Source organism: Athene cunicularia, assembly GCF_003259725.1.
Source record: "Athene cunicularia isolate RWA chromosome 4 unlocalized genomic scaffold, athCun1 chr4_part3, whole genome shotgun sequence".
In the NCBI taxonomy this organism is placed as follows: Eukaryota; Metazoa; Chordata; class Aves; order Strigiformes; family Strigidae; genus Athene; species Athene cunicularia.
In genome coordinates, this window is record NW_020799100.1 from 21,104,754 (window position 1) to 21,118,487 (window position 13,734).

The window sequence follows — 13,734 nt, forward strand, 5'->3', positions numbered from 1 at the left end:
CTGTTCTTGTTCATGCCTTCCATGTCATTTGGATAACCAGTTAATGTTTTTCCTCCATCTGTGAAATATTTCACCACATATCTCAAGGTATTTCACTTTGTTAATATTTACAGTAGATGATAATAACATGCATAACATGTCATGACCTTCTTGCTGTGAACGGCACCTCTTCACTACTCCCAGCAGTGATCCTTCAGTTAATGCAGAGGGAAGGCAAGTCTTATCATCATTTCAGACAAAATACATCTTTTTATTATATGGCACGTGCACCTAAGTTTCACAGATCACCTAGGCTTCTTGTGTGCTGTGATCCTGCAGCCTGGCAATACGTCGTATCTGGCCAGGAACTGGAAAAACAGATTTTCTAGTCAAATATGCAGAAGACATTAATAGATTAAGTAAGAATCACGATAGTTACTGTTTAAAAATCAGTTGACTTTGAGGCTGAATGTTCACTATTTAACAAGCTAGTTCAAAATCTCAAGAAGGGAGAGTTCTCAGTTTGTGTGGATTGAAGGTTGGTTCTGGAAATTACGGAGTTAGGTGACTGGAGTTTAGAGTGTGATTTTTTTTTTTTCTTTTTTTTTTTTTTTGGCTAGACTACTCTAATTGCACTGATGTCTTTTTTCCCTTTTTTCATCATCTTAGCTGTGTTTAGTTTAGAAACACATATTAACAGAATATATGTAATTTTGGCAGAGTGTTGAAGCAGCTACAGCTCTTTTCAAGCTGTGGTACTATGAAATATTTATCAGTTCTGCTTCCATTGGAGCAAACTTCAAGCTTACCTAACCAGTGGGAAAAGACGCAAAAAGACTCTCTTCCAGAAATCTAACAGTTTGTCCTCTAACAGTATGTTAGCTGTAGTAGTTTAAAGGTACCTTCAGATACTGTTTGGCTTGCAGCTGATTTCCAAACACCTTTTTGCCTGAAGGCTCAGCAGCTTGCTGCTCTGTCTTCTGCTCCAAATGAAGCTGGTAGTAGCAACTCTCTCCTAGCCGTTTCCTTTTGTAGGGGCCTTCAGGTACATTTCTTTGTCCTAAGAAGACTGAAGGTGTCTTCTGATGGGTATTTACCTGCTCTCATGATGTCAGGACTCGGGGAAAGGTCGTGTCTAGGTGGCAGCTCTCTGAATTGCTCTGGTAGCTATGGCCACCAGCTGCCTTTCATTTTTTTCCCCAGGGAGAATCATGCATGGCCAGGAGTCTTTTAAGGGCTGAACTGTGTGGAAATGCAGGCAGAGTGCCTCTCTGCAGAAAGTACAGTTCTTTCAAAGGTGCTTCCCATTGCACTGTTGCTGCATGGGCAACATGCACTGTGTATGAGCATCAGGGTTTAGCCAAAGCAGCAGGATTGGTTCTGTAGCAGGAGACTGGGTATCGCTGACAGGGGAAACAGCTTAGTGAGACCTGAAGTGAAAACCTCAGACTGAAGGAACCTTCAGTGAGGTTAAATATGCTGCTAATGTTAAGGGAAAATACAGACCTTCAGAATTTATGTATGGGAAATGAAATCAAGAAATAATAAACTGAAGAGTAAGTGTAATATTGGTGCAGATGGGAAAGGGGGAACAGATACAGCATGATTGATTCAGAAGAAACTTATTACATACAAATAAGATCTTGAGATATAAATTGATAATCCTCTGAAAAAATCAGATGTTAAGTAGTGTCAGAGTTCAGAGAGCTGCATGCTGGCATCATTAGGAATGGCAAACAAAGCAAAATAACACGCTGCTTGCATAGAAGAATCTAGGATCTGTTCCTACCTTGAATGCAGTGTGCACTTCTGATCTTCCCATTCCTCCCAAAATACAACAGAGAAGCCGTGACAGCGATCAAAGGTGCAGAACAGCCATGTAGTGAACAGCCAAATGGGCTGTAGCTCTTCAGACTTGAAAAGAGGTGACTGGGAGGGAGTGGAGGAGTGTGATGGAGAGCTTTCAGGGTATGAGGAGTGTGGAGAAGCAGATATGGTCTCATTTGTTCCAGTAGAAGAGTAGGTACCAAATCAAGCTAGCCTTAGACTGGGTCCAAAGGAGATTGGACGTGTCTATTTAGAGTAACTTAAAGTAAGAAGTGCCTCCGATTTTTAAGATACTGCAGATGCTGGAGAGTATTGGAGTTCAGTGTCACATTTTACTTGTCCTATTTTACTTTTTACCAATCTATAAAGAACCTTTAAAATGTACCCCCAAAAAAGTATTTCTCTCTGAGATTTCTTGCTGTTTCTCCATGATAAGAGTTTCGGAGTGGTAGGGACTAAAATTTGTTGTGAGGTTTGTTTGCTAGAAATAATCATTACCTTAGAACATTCCATCACAGAGCATCAGAACTGAACTGTTGATTTAATATGATTTCACTGAAATGTAAATGAACATAACTTCTTGTTAACAGCGTACAGTGCTCAGCTGCAGCATAAATGCAGTAGTTATTACATTTATATTAAAGCTCTAGTTCTTTCCTTTTTTAACGTCTTTTATTAATAATCTGAAGATTGTGTATAGCTTTTGTGCATGTGGCCCTGAAACATTTTCAACTCATGCATAAAAACTGATCTAAAAAAGCAGGCTCTAATAAAAGGCAGGATAAGGACACTCCACTGCAATGCAATTATTCATACCAATTATAGACACCAGATTTGCACCACAAATATTGCATGCACAGTGGGTATTATGAGGGGCTCGGCGAAGTGCCAGGAATGTCTATAATAAACTGGGTCATCTCTTATAAGAATGTTGTTATTACACTCGAGAGGTCAGGGGATAAGCAGGGTTTAACCCTGTGCTCAGCAGAACTGCTGATTCAATTTGCTCGCGAGGATTGCTTTTCATTGTGAGTTGATAGTCTATTTTCTGCTGGAAGAAGCTTCTCTCTGCTTTTCAAACTATGGACAACAGAACTGGGAAATGTGAAGAATTCAGCAAACGGTTAACACTGCTGAGGATAAAGCTGAGCCTCGAATCAGCAAGCAGGGGATCTGAAGAGAGGAAATAAGAATTGTATTCATAAATGAAGTAAAAATAAGAACTGAATTACTTGGTTGTGTTCAGCAATGGAAAGTATTGTCCTAAATATGGAGCTTCTAAGTATTATCTTTTGATATTTTTTCCCTATGCCAACTGATGCATAACCATGAATCTTATGATATTTATGGGACTGTGGGTTTTTCCTCTTCTTTCCTCAGTTCCTCTGATGACACTGAGCAATGAAAGGTTGCTAACTAAATTGATGGAAGTGTAGTTATATGGTCAATGTAGAAATTCTACCCTTTATTTTCTCACTGACTTTTGTAAAAGCATTATGTGATTTTTTGAGCAGCTTATAATACAGGAATCAAACTTAGGTATAATCTTTGTCAAGAGGATGATCCTGTAATTGAACGCAGTTTGTGATCTCCCTAAGAAATTCATGAAAAGGCACATGGCACAGTCAGTTATACAAAGATAATTAGTCTGGATCTAAATTTTTGGCAAGCTGGCAGTGTTATTTACATTTAGTGAGCAGAAGGGTTGAGACTGATGCCGTTACAGTGGTGCAGCAGGTAAGTAAACGATCTTCCTTTGCTCTCACCGAGAGACCATAAAGCAGCTCCCACTGACTGTGCGTGAGCGTGCAGGCAGACAGCTCCTGCGGTTCGCTCCACAGGCAGTACCCTGCTACCCTTTTGGCAACTGCTTTGTGAATCCGAGCCCTTAAATGTCGAGAATCGTTCTTTCGGGGCACTGCTAAAATTTCAAGCCCGGAAACCTGATAGATTCTGTCTTTCATTGCTGCAAAGACCAACCAGCTGGATTACAGTCACGCTGCCAAAATGTACCTTTGTGAAGGCAGCGCTTTCAGCTCCTCAGAGGCTCAGTTCCTACCTGCCTGGCTGTGTTCAGTGCTGATCTGGGTGAAAAAAAATGACAGAAATGAGATGCAGACTCCAAATTAGAAAAGTTCAAGTGGGATGAGGAGTACTAACTGGAAAATACACTGAGTTTGCAAGGGTGATTGAGTCAGGTGTCTCAGTAAGGCTGCTCTCCTCAACCCTGAGGGGGACCTGACTTTTCATACATATTCTATTTACATGCACCTATTTTTCCCCTCAGTTCTATTTCTGCTTTCTGAACTCTTTCATGTGGTGTGTGTTGTGGGGTTTTTGATTTTTTTTTTTTCTTTCATATCAGTTGACTGAAAAAACTTGTTCTCCATTTCCTGCTCTGACCTGCGATTGGTATCAGTGTAATTCATGTGCTGCTGCACGAGATCTTCAGGAAGGAGTGAAAGGATAAAGTACCTGGTGTGGCAGTACTGCCACAGCAACAAAAAGGAAAAATACATATTGTCACCTGAAACACTAGGGGTTATTTCTGACAAGGAGGTAAAACAACAACTCTAAGTTGTCTTTTTTTCCTCTTTCCATTTTCACAGTAAGTGGCTGCAAAAGACTTCTTTGAGAAGTTAGCTACAGGAGAGGTCCTATGACTTTAAAACATCTACTTTGATCTAAACTGTTGACACTGACTCTACAACCCTGGTCTTGTAGCAAAATCATATAGCAGTTGTGAGGTGAAAACCACTGAATAGTGATTTATCCAATAAGATTTTTATTAAAACATTTGCAGTAGTTCATCAGAATTAACATATCCACCTAAAATGGGCAGGTGGTTTTGCTAAACCTTGCTTTCTCCATTTAAAATCTTTGTATTTAGTAAGTAAAAGCTGAGCAGCCTCTGCACCTTTCCCACAGTACCATCCCTTTGGTAACTCTGTCTGTAGTCAGTACTTGTGTCTTTTGTCTACTGTGGGATCCTTCTGCATATCGCAAATATAAAGCTTTTCTATTAACGAGTATTCTTGCCCTGTATTCTTTCAGTACAAGAAACATTTTCTTAGATAGCTGGAAAATCATTTGGCGAGCAGAAATCTGAGCTTACTCCATCATCAGCTGTACTTTCTTTGGGTTTTGTTCCAATTTGGCTGTTGCAATAAACTGGATGAGAGAAGACAACGCTAACCAGGGTTGTTCCCTTACATCTGCAGCAGTATTAGGCAGATTTCCTTTTGCTTCTCTCATTTCCCTCCTCTGCTGCTGGGGAGGGAGAATTCCAGGGGAGCATGTTCCAGGGGGTTTCCGTAAGCATATTAAATCTGAAGAAATTCTTTCTTTTCTTTTCCTGATAAGTACGGATCGCAGCAAGCTGTGTGAGTGGTGGACTTTTGCAGCAGTGTTGTCAGTGTGAACTCTCCAGAACCAACAGTGAATGTTGCGCATTTATTAATGTTTAAAAAACACTCAGTATACTTTAGAAGGTAAAGTTGACCTGAGCGTTCAGGAAAGCAAGATAGGCCAGAGTGACTTGTTCCTTTGTGTAGTTTGTGTTGCTATCACACTTCTTTCTGCCTTCCCTTTCCTCAGCACTTGGCTGCCGCTCCCCGACTGCAGAGCAAGAGCTCTTCTCATGGTTTTCAGAAGTTACCATCTATTTTGCCAACAGCTATAAAAGGAGATACTGCTGCAGCGATTCAGGAGATAGCTATACTTTTGTCCTTTAAAAATGGCTTGTAGGTAGGAGGAGCTCAGGTCAGGCTACAGAGAAAACCGGCATCTGCCAAGGGTGATCGGGCATCAGGGACTGAGCTTTGCTCAGCTGGGTGCTCTTGAGCTGAAGTCCACTTTCTGCACATCGCTGCTCATCCTCGAGCCGCCTTGAAATGTGCCAACTGGATTCGTTTTCGATTAAAATAGACTGCGGCGTGCCATCTGGGAGCGCATCTCCTGTGCTGTGGCTGCTCATAGGTGCTCGGCGTGCGGGACGGGAGGGGAGCGTGGCGAGCCCCTGGGCTCCCGAACCACCTGCCTTGCTCTGCAGGGATGCTCCGGGCGTCCTGCACACCCTGCAGGAGGCCTCCGCTAAAGGATGGGCGAGGGGGAAGCAGATTCTCTCATCCTGCACTTGACTGTATGGAGGGATAACCAGGAAAAAATTCTGGAGTAGCAGTTGATAATGGATCGTATTTGAATATAACTGGCACTTTTTTTGTTTGTTTTTTACTGGAGCACCTGAGATTATTTTAAGGAGATAATGTTTTGATACCCCTATTTTATATTCATACATTAAGGAGATACAAGTGCCTCTAACATTTTAAGAAACAACTATTTTTAAAAGAAGAAAAGTGCAAGGTTTGCCATATTCTGAAGATTAACACAAATTAAAATTGGTAACTGTATTGTCAAATGATTCTAGTTCTACAAAATTTTATTCCAATTTAAAGTTATTTCATTCTAACTTTTAACAGTTTTAAATGAGCAAACCCAGATTTCAGCTACTGAAATCATTATTATGTCCTACAATATTCAACTGTTGTAATGATGACAAATTTGGCACATGTGTCTACAACTCACTAGGTCAGACTTTACTGTTGCATTTATGTACTCCTCATAGCAGGAGAGATGACAAACATGGCTTGGTATAAAGAAGAGGTAGATTTTAGTTAAAATTCTGGGCTGAAGGCTTTTGATAAAGCTTGCAAGTTCTACTAGCGAATGATACTGTATGCCCACGACAGTTCAAGAAGTGGTAGGATGTCTAGGATTTGTTTTTCAGTGTTTCTCCTTTTATCAGTAATCCACTATCACATATTTTGATAAATGTACACAGAATTAGGGAACTCACAAGTAAACAGTAGAACCAATTTCAACTCTGAAGCTTACCAAATAAACATTAAAGTATTCCCTTTAGGAACCCAGAATCCCTTGAATTATGCATGTATTGTAGTTTGCAGTAAGATAAAAGAACTTTAGGTGGGGGAGGGTGAGGAACTTGAAATGCCTTAAGGAATAATTTGCATAGATTGGGTGGAGAGAGTAAACAGCACAAGGGGAAAATGTTCTTTTCAGTCAGGCCTTATAGAATGAGATAAAACAAATTTAAAAAAATCAGGTGGAGTTGGAACAAAGCTGAAGTGCTTTAGACTTGCCTTAGCACTGCCATTGCCTTTAAAGCAAATCCCAGGGAACTCAGTACTCCCCTGGATTAAAGAAAAACTTAAAAAAAAAAAAAAAATTCTTAAGGGAGAGTTAAAAGAGAAGAGGAGTCATGGAGACAGTATATAACATGTGTGTCTTACTGTATGCAAGACCTCTGGAAATTAAATGAACAGCATAAGCAGAATTTAAAAAAATCTAACAGTATTTTTTTTTTATCTTACAGTTACAGGACCGCACACAATTTAGTGACCGAGACTTAGCTACCCTAAAGAAATACTGGGACAATGGCATGACCAGCCTGGGCTCAGTCTGCAGAGAGAAAATTGAAGCTGTGGCTGCAGAATTAAATGTTGACTGTGAAATAGTGCGGGTAAGAAATCTAGAGTCTTCCCTTATCTTGTCGCAGAAGCAAAAATAGGACAGATGAAAGCCTTTAAAAATTTCATGAGGAAGCTTGAAATAGATTTCACGTATTACATAATGAATGACCATGTTGGGAAGTGCTCTCTCGCTCTTTCTGCAGTCTATATATAGAAAAAAGCCCTCAGGTAAGAGTCTTATTGATCAGCAGCAGAAGTAGCACTACGAGCTATTTGACATTCTCTTTAGACTTGAGTAAGATTTTAAGTGAAAGTGTTACATTTTTTAGGGATATCCCAGAACACTGAAAAGTTCTATTTATATTGCTATTAAGATCCAAAAAAGCCTTTCCAAATATACAGGGAAAATATTTGTTATTCATGCTTATTGGAAAAAATCAATGTAAACATATGAAAGAAAAGGCTCAAAAATAGGAAAAAAAGTATTTTACGAGACTGTCTTGGAGCCAGGTTGAGATGTGATAGAGGGCAAAAGGGTACTGCGAAGAATTCTGGGTCACTTCAACTTGGTAGTCTGTATAGGTGTGGTTGAGGAAGGATTGCTTTAGAAAGTACAGGTCTGGTGTAGATAACCTCCTTCCTGAGAACCGTTCCACATCGTCTGATCCCGAGATTGGGAAGTTTGGTACAGCATCAGTTGTTGCCACTCCGTTTGTTCCCAGTTATCAGACATGCACCATCAGTCTCCAAACTGTGGGTGTCTGATTCGCTCAGAGTGTTTCCATTCTTCAGAAAATAGCCTGGCTGGTTTTGCAGTCAGCACAAAAACGTTAGGAGTCTTCCTTTCCCTCATAACAGGCATGACAATTGTGACTAGTCCTTTCAGCCCTCATCCTCTTCATCCACCTCTTCCTTAAGATTCTGACATTGCTACAAAACCAGAACTAGGGGCCCTTATTTGAAACTCTTTTGTGCAGATCTCTCGTGGGTTGGTATATCAAAATGGTACCAGAGCTACTTTCAGTGTTGAACACTAATCTGGTTATTTACTTGTTTGTTTTCTGAGCACATGTGAATTGCGAACAATTAGGTTGTACGTTTGGAGGCTGAAAAGAATTACTCTTTTCTCTGTAGAGAACAAAGCTGCTCCGTATTTTCCAAGCTCTTCGCTTTGCTTTCTGAAAGGTTTGCACTGACAGCATCTCAAAATGGACTCCTGGATATGAAATACCTTATTCACAGGGCAGTAAGACTGACCCCTGTGCTTCGCCTCCCTTTGTTTCCTTAAGAACAATTCCTTATTGGCACACAGAGGATGACAGTACAAAGTTCTGTCCACATCTTTCAACAGCACCTGGTTGAAATGCTTTTGTCTTCAGGGTAGATGTACTAGGCTCTGATCAACTCTCTGGCATAATTTATTAGAACATACACAAACAAATGAACAAAAAGATTTCTTTCCTTCATAGTAACTGGTGGTGTTACCAGTATCTGCCCTACCTCTGCCTCTGGTTCCTCTGTATGGCAGACTTGAGGATTGTAGCAAGAATTAGGTGGAGGTTGGTCCTGCACCATGCTGCAGTGGTTTTTAGGTTTGTAGGGGCTGAAATAATGCTACAGGACACGTGTGATCTTCAGTGCTTGTCCTTTCTCTAAGGCACACTGTGTGTCCCAGCTGGAGGACAGCTAGTTTCCATTGTGTGCTCTACATTTCTTTTGGGATCTATCTAGGCACAGGGTACTGTGCCTCTCTCCTTACCTGCCAACCTGCATTTTCTTCAGTAGGAAACACGGATGGCTGGAGGTTAGTGGGCACTGCAGTCTCCCCCTCCTAAGGAGCGAGGAAGCAGCGGTGATGCAGTCAGCTGCGAGGCAGGAGCGAGCCACAGCATCTCCACCCTGGGCTGCCCACTCAGCCAACAGCAGTTGGACTGAGGGATGCTTCTGGAAAAAGCTCTCTGCTTTCAGTGCTTGTACTTTGTTGCCTTTGTATTTCCCTGTACCTTGAATTCTAGGTAGTGTGCAGCTGCAACTGTTTTTCCATTTGTGATGTTAAAAAAAAAATCTAACGTGTGTAAAATTATACTATGTGTATATATATATATATAAAAAACAAGTAATTATATATACATCAAATAATACACACAACAAATATAATACATAAATAATAGAATTTCATATAAATATTTATAAACATATATAACTGTAAAATATTGATATATACATACCACTTGTTTTAATTCAATTTAATACATATCCCTATTTTTCCCTTCTAATAGCTTTCTAAATGGAAATTCATTATTTATCCAGATAAATATTGCTTTTCCAGAAGTACAAATGATTGATCCTTATGACTAGTAGTGCCTTAAAAGATCTCCAGTACAAAGAAAGTATCAAATCTGTTTTCCAGTACAAGGAAAGATAATATTTGCCACTATGCGTAGTTCCACTGCGTTTCATCTTTTAAGGTTGAACAGGTCATTTTATTCCATAGGTTTTGTACTGCTAGTAGGAGTAGACTTGCAAAGTGACTTTTACCTTAACATCACGCACATTTGCACCCTGAAATGTCTTTCATCTGTTCCCAAGACACCAAAAGAGGGAAAGAAAAAAAGTTCTGTCATATTTAAATATGTGAACTCTGGCCAATGCTTCATTAAACTTACAATATTTGTTTTGCATACATTAGAATTATTGCTGACTGCATTTGTTTTGGTTTTTTTTTTTTGTAGTTAGTTACACATTTTTGTTTATGTTTCTCTTGACTAATTTTATTCATTCATACCAAAATAGCATCCAAAAGCAGAATATCCTTCTTGGCAGTGAGACATTAGATATTTGAGAAGGATGAATGACAAGTATCAAACTCCTCAGAAATAGATGAGGAATATATGAAAAATGCATGACAACTTTTTATTTTTTATTTAATAGAGCATAAAGCTTTCATGCATAGGAGGTCAAAAGCTACTCCTAAGCACCCACCGCTGGCTAAAGACACCTCCTCCTCTCCCAGCAGCTCATCAGGTGAAAGCTGGATTATTGAAGGTTCTGCTTCAGTCTCAGTTTAGTGGCAAAATCAAGCAGCTGCAGCAGAAAGGCCACTCATTCTTCACAGCTAACGGCTGCTCTTGTTGGGGGCTCTAGGCCTAGTCTGGATCTGGTTTATGATCGAGAGACACATTGGAAAACAACTCAGAATCTTCCATCTTTCTTTTTTCAGTTAAGTGGGATTTCTGAAGGTTCCAACCTAGAATCTTTCTAGCACGTTGACACCCTAACCTCAATATCTGGAGAGCTGTAATCATGCTTTTTAAGTGGCTCCCTGCCAGTCTACTTACTTAGAAGCTGCCTGAGGGTAGACATATGCTGGCTCCTTCTGCCTGGATTCCAGCCTTTCTTCCCTCGCTCTTGCTGGTCATCTGCTCAGCTGAAGCTGGGGAAGTTGCTGCTGAGTTCATTGCAGGCTGCTGTAAGTAGGTTTAATGAGTCTGATCACATGCACTTTACAGACAGTGTTTGAAGTTTTTAAGGAGATAGTTATTTTAGGGATAGAACTAGAATTATTAAGCCTGTTTCCTACATAGAACTGCTAGTCTGCTCTTACACTCATCATTGTCCTATTCCAGAATATTCACTGTTAAATGTAGCATGCAGGATATGGAACCTTATTACTTTGCTTTCCCATTTTAATTTGAGACGCTATAAAAATATGTTCATGGTCTATGACATATTCAGTATGTTGAATGAAAGATTTCCTGCTTTGAAAGGTATGTAAAAAGATAAGATCTACCTCTCCCAAGTGCCTCAATTTTTTGCTGATTTTTTTTTAGTAAAAAAAAAAGCAGATTCACTTTTAAATTTTATAGTTGTTAGCACTACTTATTACCATCCTAAGATTATGAGAAAATTTAAAGAATGGCAATACGCTGTTTGTAAAAAGGAGACATAGGTCTGGAAGGGGTTGCTTGTGTGGTTGTTTTTTTCTGATTTTTTTTTCCCCAAACTGTATATAATATACAAAAATATCTATGTAGCTTTCTGTCTAACTGTTTTGCATTCCTCAGAGAGGAAAATCAGCAAACTGGGAAAGCAAATTATCACCCAACAAAAATGATTTGCCAAAAATAGTGTTAAGCGTGTAATCTTTCAGCTAAAGAGATTCAGCTTTAAAATATTTTTTTTTTCAGGGCTGGCACAGCATGAAACTTGGGACTGCTGTTAACATTCCTTAATTTTTCTATTTGATAAAGTATTATACAGAAAAAGTTTTTCACTAAACTTTTGCATGCTGTATATCAGAACTCTAGTTAAAGAAAGTGTGATGAGGAAGAGGAGCGATGCAGGTATTTCTGAAATAAAGTCAGAGTAATGGTTAGTGTATCTTTAAAAAAATCCTATAATATTGTAATGTGTTTGGTGAACTCTGTTGCAACATAGGAAAAAGATGTGCATTTTGCCGTGCCCTCATCATGTGCTTTCAAAAACTGGAACTGGCCATGCTTTCTAGAGATATGTTTGATTTTTAGCAATCCAGAAATTCCAGCACTAAGCACAATTCAGAACCTAGTAACAACCATGCTGTGCATATGTCGTCATCGCAGTAACCAAGCACGCTGTATGGAGACAGCTTATGTGGCCAAACTCCACCATTGTCCGTCCTGGGCCAGCGTGTGGTCCGGTCCTGGAGCGATGAGGATGGTCCCGCTGGTGCTGTCAGCACTCCTCCTATTCATTGCGTTTTAGATGGTGTGGAATGGGGAGGAGAGCCAGAAGTTAGCAGAGAAATTAATTCCTGACTCTGAGAAGAATTTTGGGATGCTGGTGGAGAACTGACTTGGGTGTAAATGAGGTGTCTGGGGTACAAGAGCTGTTAAGCAGAATCAATGTTAGATGAGAAGTCAAAAGTCTGAGTTATGCAAGGGAAGGGAGAGAGTTAAGAGGTGAAGAGTTGCAGACAATTCTTACTACATCATGTTAAACTCTATTTTGAGTCTTGAATAGTGTAGACTTTATCAGAGAAAGCAAGTTAATTAACAGTTGTACAGATCCACTTGGAGAATTTTGAATGTGATGATATTTTTTTTTCTTTTTTGATACTAATTTTTATTGGTGTAAAAATGAACTCAAAGCATCCATACCCATCCAATCATGAAGGGGTTTCCAGGTTCCTTGTTCCTGGACCTGTTCCATCTCCCACCACTGTTCACAGTATGCTCTTACGTAGCTTACTGCAAGCAGCGTTTCTTAGAGACTTGTCCTCAAACCAAAGAGGACTGAAGGAATTACCTCAGAATTAGCTCTGAACTTCATTCTGCCAAGCTGTGTTCTGTCATCAATGTGGAATGATGTAGAGTTGTCACCTTGGACAGTTCTTCCGTGTTGTAGGAAATCCTAGAACAGATGGGCCGTTTGGGTCATTCGATGCTTTAGTCCCCTTACGGAAGTTGCAGATGAGAGAGCCTGAATCAAAGATCTTAAGTTAAATTTATTGAATAATTCAGGGGGGGAGAGACCTTACAAGGGCACCTAGTCCTACTCTTTATTTAGAGCAAGATTGACTTGAGAGTTAGGTCAGGTTTCGCAGGATGTTGTCCAGTAAAATGTTGAATATCTCTGAGGTTGGAGGTGTGAAGACTCTTATGGACAAACTGTTCCAATGCCTCACTGTAAAAGCATTACTTTTTTTTTTTTTTTTTTTTTTTTTCTGAATTCCATTCGGAGCTTCCTTTGCTGTGACTTGTGACTGTTGCTTCTTTTCCTTTTGCTGTGCACCTTCCCTGTTCCCTTGTATCGGAGGACTGAACCTGGCCACAGTACTCCAGAAAGCAGCCTCGTGAGGGTCGAATATGGGGGAATAATAACCTCCCTTGAATTGCCGGCTACACTTGTTCCTGTAGTATAGATGTGCTAATTTCACTTGGGTGTGGGCCTGTTGCTTTTGTTATAGTTTCTGATATCATTCATGTTTATTTCTCTTACAAGACTTGGATTGGGAATCGAAGACGGAAATACCGTTTAATGGGGATTGAGGTTCCACCCCCTAGAGGAGGTCCTGCTGATTTCTCTGATCAATCTGAATTTGTTTCTAAATCAGCACTTAATCCAGGAGAGGAAACTGCTACTGAAGTGGGGGATGATAATGATAGGAATGATGAAGTATCAATCTGCTTATCTGAAGGAAGCTCACAAGGTATTTGAAAATGCAGTTACTACTGTGCATATATTTTTAATTTTATGCAGTGTGCATGCTTGGATTCTCTGTTGTACACAATCAGAAATGTCTGAAAGAGTCTAACAGTCACAAGTTACCTCCCTCGGCTATATTGAAGGTACCATTTGGTTTCTTTCTTCTGCCTCTATACAAATTTTGTTGGGTTTGTTATCACAAAGCTTGCAGAAACCTTTTATCATAAGATGCCTGTTTTGGAGATTCATCTGA

At 39.9% G+C, this 13,734-nt stretch overlaps 1 protein-coding gene across 1 annotated transcript in view; it reads left to right on the forward strand.

The window, feature by feature from the left end:
• Positions 1-13,734, forward strand: part of HDX (highly divergent homeobox) — a 42,284-nt gene that overhangs the window by 18,937 nt on the left and 9,613 nt on the right. Inside the window, exons 5-6 of the mRNA XM_026848820.1 lie at positions 7,199-7,345; positions 13,278-13,485. Of these exons, the coding sequence (XP_026704621.1) occupies positions 7,199-7,345; positions 13,278-13,485 (355 nt within the window). The remainder of the gene's footprint in view (positions 1-7,198; positions 7,346-13,277; positions 13,486-13,734) is intronic.